Source organism: Ursus maritimus, unplaced genomic scaffold (genome assembly GCF_017311325.1).
Source record: "Ursus maritimus isolate PB19 unplaced genomic scaffold, ASM1731132v1 scaffold_8, whole genome shotgun sequence".
NCBI classification, from domain to species: domain Eukaryota; kingdom Metazoa; phylum Chordata; class Mammalia; order Carnivora; family Ursidae; genus Ursus; species Ursus maritimus.
In genome coordinates, this window is record NW_024426996.1 from 78,887,418 (window position 1) to 78,893,417 (window position 6,000).

The 6,000-nt window shown below is 60.3% G+C and overlaps 1 protein-coding gene across 9 annotated transcripts in view; it reads right to left on the bottom strand.

Moving 5' to 3' along the window:
* The window catches only part of ABLIM2 (actin binding LIM protein family member 2), a 143,737-nt gene that overhangs the window by 73,474 nt on the left and 64,263 nt on the right, over window positions 1-6,000 (bottom strand). For all 9 annotated transcript variants that reach the window (XM_040625373.1, XM_040625370.1, XM_040625371.1 and 6 more), the window contains exon 6: window positions 4,437-4,530. In XM_040625373.1, coding sequence (XP_040481307.1) covers window positions 4,437-4,530 — 94 coding nt within the window. The remainder of the gene's footprint in view (window positions 1-4,436; window positions 4,531-6,000) is intronic.

The window sequence follows — 6,000 nt, forward strand, 5'->3', positions numbered from 1 at the left end:
GCAGGGCCCATCCCCGCCCCCGCCACTCCCACTCCCACCAGTGTAGGGAAGCACTCCTGCTAGCAGAGAATAAGGCAAGGGTGGGGTGAGTGTGAGCACTGAGCCAGGGACTCCCCCTCTCGCCCTTGCTCAGCACCCCCTTGTCAAACTCTGGGTCTAGTTGGTCTGGTTACACCGCTGTCCCTGGCAGACAACCGCATAGCCACCTTTCAGCTCTCTCCGTGGGGCATTTCCAGCCATGGAGCCCGCCATGCAGAGGACCGCCCCAGGCCCCCCACCTCTGCCCCCATCTCCCAGCCTTCCATCCCTCTCGGCAATGTGGGGGTGCAGACAGCCCCTCCTCAGTGCCCAGCAGACCCATGAGACTCTTCCACCTGCACCCCAGCATGGAGCAGGGTCCCCGAGACAGACACCCGAGACATGCAGGATCGGGGAAGACACCGAGAAGACGATATTTAGGAGTAACTAAAGAAGGGGGAGGAAAGGCTCCACCGTCACCACGGAACACATTTCATGGGCGGACAGGCAGGCGCTGCTGGTGGCCGGCATCAAGATGGCACTGTGCCCGCCACACACAGACGCAGCACAGCCTGATGGCTCCTGCTGGCGGGGGAAGGGGGCCTGAGCCGCTCTCCTGCGCGGGATCCGAGGAGAGGGAAGCTCGGAGTGGGACAAGCATCTGGTGGGGGACAAAGCTTGGGGGGGTGACGGGTGCCTCAGGGAGTCTCACCTGGCCAATCTTTCCCAGCTCCCTGCAAGCCCACCCACCTGCAACCCAGCATGGCCCCTGCAGCCTCCCCATCGGCCCTCCGAAGAGCCTGGCCAGGCTTCCTACCTGCACGGGGTCCTCGCCACAGAGCTCAGTCCAATCGGCCAGCCCCCACAGCCCTTCTCCAGTGCCTGCTCCCCAGACAGGTCAGCTGGAACGGGCAGTGTAACCGTGAGGATGGGCACCCTCAGCCTTCAGCCAGAGGTCTGGATCCTGTTCCTTCTTTTTCAGGTCCTGCCATCTGCCACCTGCTGCCCCCAAGAGCCCACTGCCGGCCCAGCGGGGCGCCGGCACGCTCCGGGCCAAGTTCAGGTGGTGGCGCGGCGACGGCGGCTCCCCTCTGAGGAGTCGGGCTCAGCTCTGCCCGCCCGCAGCTGCCGCCTCGCGAGGGGGATGCTCAGAGCTTTGCAGAGCCCGCCGACTCCGCCACGCCAGGGAACTCGCCGAGGAGGCGAAAACAAAAGCATTAATCTTCCTGGGAGGCTCTTTATCCTCCACCACTGACGAGGAGGAAAATCCAGCCCCGTTTTTCTCCTGTTCTTCATAATTACTCGGTCCCTTCCTGGTGATAAAGCGGAGCGCACTGCAGGGGCTCCATTCACGGGCACCAAACCCCCACATGCTGTATTTGGTCCAGCGTCAACTATCAGGAGCACACGGGGCACATGGGGTCACCATCCGGGGGAGCCCGCTGATCACCTGGTGACAATAACGAAGCCCCCAGCCCCCAGTATTTACCACGGGGCCAGCCCTGAGCTGGGGGACACTTCACAGACGATGTCTCACTGAGTCCCTGACGTACTGGAATGTTCTCTTGCTCGGCACAGTGCGTGCTGAGGGCAGGCAGCAGGGTTGGGGTCAGGTCTCCCCCTCCGGCCCCCCAGGGTGCAGGGGTGATGCCGCGGTGGCCAGGAAGCAGGTCAGGCTAGGTCCACACACCTGCAGCAGCAACAGCTCAGCCCACCGGAGCCTGAGATGCACCCCACTTTCGGCCATCAGGTATCACATGGGGCACAGTGCTAAAACAGCACACACACTGACGTCCACACTCTGGGAGAGGCTGACGCTGGGGAAGGAACAGGCGCCAGGAACCCGGGCAGCCCGGGTCCGAGTCTGGCTCTGCCACCTGCTAGGGGTGGCCAATGGCCCAGCACACATGTGTGGGGAGCCCAGGAGAGGGTAGAAGATCTGGAATAACCTTGCGGGAAACACGGACAAGTGGTTTGAACCACTGGCAGTGGGTCAGGTGGGGCCCTGTCCCTAATATTTATAGCGCCACAGGGTCCCGAAGAGTGTCATAGTCTCCGTCCACATATTCAGAGGATGTGGGTATCAATAATACGATCACCACCCAAGACAATATGTACAAGATGCCCGCAGACTAAATGCCAACAGCTTCATCATGGGACCCATACGCACAGATGGAGCTGAAGACCATGAAGACCCCACCCCATGAAGACCCCACCCGCGTGTAAGCAGGCAGCGCGTGGGAAGTAACTAACGCAGGCGCTGCGGTCCACTCAACTGTCAGAAGGACCGGCATCAAGGGTGAAGGGAGTCACGGGAGCGAGTGAGGCCCCACGTTCTCAGCTGCAGACCAGCACGGAGTTCATAGAGACTACACTCCCAGTGGGGCGGGGGCACCGTGCTCTGCGGGTAAGAGTGGAAATTAGGGTGACCTTTCCAGAAAGCACCTTGTAAGTGTCAAGACTCTTAAAAGGTTTATACTTGTTGACTGAGCATGCACATTTCAATGAAGAAATCTTAAGAAAAACTAGAAATGCAAAAAAAAAAAATGTTCATCACTGTGTTGTTTATTGTAGTACAAAACTAGAAAGCGGTGCTCTGTCCAACAATAATCAGCTTACTAAGTACTGGAACAGTCCTGCGACGGAATGTAATGCAAGACGGGCCATGCTGACACACGAGCAGCCTTGGAAACCCCACCCAGGCTGTCGGACCCCATTCACGTGCGCTGTGCGGAGAAGGGAAGTCCATGGAGACAGGAGGGGGACCCGAGGGGCCGGGGCTGGGGCAGCATCCAGGGCACCCGGCTCTTGCTGAGGTGTTGGAAATGCTCTAGAGTGGACGTGTGAGGTGCACGTGTCTACGCGGATACCGGCTGCCGCTGAGCGGCCCATGCTAAGGGCTGGACTGTGCGGTATGTGAGCTATGTTCCAATACAGCTGTTTAACAGAAAGTCCCATCGTATGGAAAACACACAAAAAACAAAAACAGGGGAACTTGCTAAACCAGAAGCGTGAACTGGACAACCTCAGAATATAATGTTGTACCGACAGTCTGGCCTCCACTAGAATTACGTGGGGACGGAAAAAACTGGAAGGAAACCAGCCAAACAGTTCAGCTCCCTATGATCGCATTACCTCCCTCCCATTTGTGTTCTGCACACTCTCGCGGTCATCAGTGAGCGTGTGTTACACCCACCCTCAGGCCCCGCCACAGAGCCTGGGCCCTCCCACTGGGCACTGGCCTGAGGGGGGTTCCCGCCCTGGGGATGAGGGGAGAGGCGGCCCTGCCCTGTGGGGTGGCTGTGACACCCCTACCCCTCTCCCCTTCCCACTGCCGGGGTAGAGGGCCGAGAGAGCTGAGAGGTGGGCCTGAGGCCCCCGGGCAGCTCTGTCCCCGCTGCTTGGAGGGACATCAAGGGTAACTTCGAGCGAAGCAGCCCAGCGCTCAGCGTACAATTCCGCCGAGGCACCGCGGGTGCCGATGATGTGCTGGGTACTAGCTGTGGGTGCAGGCAGGGCAGCAATCCTTGGGGATTCCAGGGGCACCCCCACGCGTCCCACTGTCCCCAGACTCCAGCCTCCAGCCTGGGCAGCAGCCCCACGCTCTTTGAAATGCCAAAATGACCCAGGCATTCCCGGGCTCAGAAGCCTTGGTCAGGGATGGGGGTGGGGGCCTGACAGCAGCATCCCCCAACCTATCCTCCCACCCCCAGAGGCCCCCCTGTGACCTGGTGGGAAAGGCTCCCAAGCCCTTTGCCGGGGTCAGGGCCCCCCTCCATTCCCTGAGTCACCTGTGCCTTCCCCAGGGTCATGGGCAGGCTCCAGCACAGAGCCAAGGAGGGGCTGAAGAATGGGGGGAGGGACGGGCTGGGTGTGACACCGGGCCCTCTCACGGGATTTATCTTACTGAACAGCTGTACCAAAGGGCACGCTGCATGTGATTCCACAGAGACAGAGCCAGGTAACTCCTACCACGACCAAAAGACATGCTGTCGGCACCCCCCAGAAAGCCTGCCTACCCCGTGATTGCTGTGTGACTGGGCCTGCCAGGTGACCACTCTGGGCCTCCTTTGGGCACATGGTCCTGCCGACTGGACTCACTTTCACTCCTCCAGGCCTGACCCCCATCTAGACATGGGAGGGCTGGACCCAGGATGTCAAACCCTCACCTCTCTAACTCAATTAGCTTGCAGAGGGTGCAGGAGAGACAGTGTCCGGGGAAGGCTTCCTGGAGGAGGTGGCCCTCACCGAGCAGGCTCTGGAAGGGTGAGGAAGCTGTCCCCCAGCAGAGCTGGGAGGTAGGGGGAGGCAAAGACTCAGGGGCACGCATTCTTGCACAAACACACACGAACATCGGACACCCCGAGAGGCACGCGAGCAGGACCTGGCTCAGAGAGGGTGCCCGGCAGCCCACTCACCTCCAGCACGTGCCCCGTGATGTACTTCTCACAGCCGTCACAGCGGATGCCGAACTTGGTGTGGTAGTCGGCCTCGCAGTAGGGCAGCCCGTCCCTGCAACAAGACAGGCCATCAGGACGTGTAGGGGGTTCACCTGGGTGCGCAGTGGCTGAACGGTTTTCTCATCAGGAAACCGAAGATGTTCCCACCGACGACATGGCCCTTCCTTCCAGTTCATTCCGTCCCACGTGGGGCATGCGGGTGGGAAATGGCCTATTTACTCACCAGGGGTTGCTGAGTAAATAGACTCCCCCTGGAAGGAGTCTGGAGCTCCCTACAAAATCATGAGCCACAGGTGTGTGTGACAAAGGTGTTCACGCCAGGGACCAGGTCTGAGGATGACGCAATGTCACGTGGCATAGGTGGTGGGTGGCGACGGGGCCTCTCTGTCCCCGGGGGTGGCGGCAAAGGCATCCGGCCATGCGGGAGTGGTCAGGATGGCAGCAGGTGACGTGTCCACTCTGCACACACATTTACAGCATGCCCGCCACACGCCGGGCGCCAATCGAGGCGTGGGGAAGCAGTGACGAGCGACACACGGTTTTGGGTGCTGCTCCGAGGATCTGGGCAGCCTGGGGCGAGTGGCTTCGACGTTGAGCCTGCCCTGAATGCCCCGAGAGGGAGGCAGCGGGTTTTCAGGGGTGCCGCCAGGAAGACAGTGCACGCACCCCGCCAGGCACAGCACCCGGCACGTGGCAAAGCCGATTTGCAAGGGACTGTACTTATTATTACAACAGGACGTGGGGGGCAGTGTGGGGGCGGAGGGAAGGCCTGGCGGTGGAGCCAAGCTTCCTGGGTTGGTAGCCATGCTCCGTGTGGGCAGGGGCTGACGGGCAGTGGCGAAGTGGATGGGCTAGCGCTCCCATGCCACCACGCCCCAGCTGTGTGCCCCGGGAAGTCGTGTAACCTTGCTGCGCCTCGGCTTCCCCAGCCATAAAATGGGAGAAATTATAGTAAGTTCTAAAGACGAGAAGGTGTGGCCAGAGTCTAGCACATGGCAGGCACTTGCCAATTGGTGGCCGAGGCCTTTGTCATTGCTAACCAGGCCGCCCCTCGGCCCGGCCGGGCCCAGCAGGAGTTAGGTGTAGAGGCCACTGGCAGGCAGGGGCGCCCGCTGCCCACACACATCTCCCCTCCCCCGCACCGTGGAAGTTGCCCCGCTGCTCCCGTTGGGTTCTGGTTCTTATGTAGCTGCAAACAGAAGGTAAGAGTTCTCGACTTTTCCGAGACCAGAGCTAACGCCGCCCTCAGGACCTTCTGTAGGAATGCCGCTGACCCCGGGGCCCCTATTATTCTCCACCATGGGTGTCTGTGCCCCAAACCCAGGGGCTCAAAGATAACGTCTCCATGGCAACACCAACGCACCATCCCTGTCAATTCTGGGCCGTTCTGGAGGCTGCTGAGTGACAGGCGAGCCGTGTGGGTGAGCTACCACGGCAGCGAGCACCCTGGGGGCTGGGCACACTTTTTTATTTTATTGTATTGTATTGTATTGTATTGTATTGTATTGTATTGTATTGTATT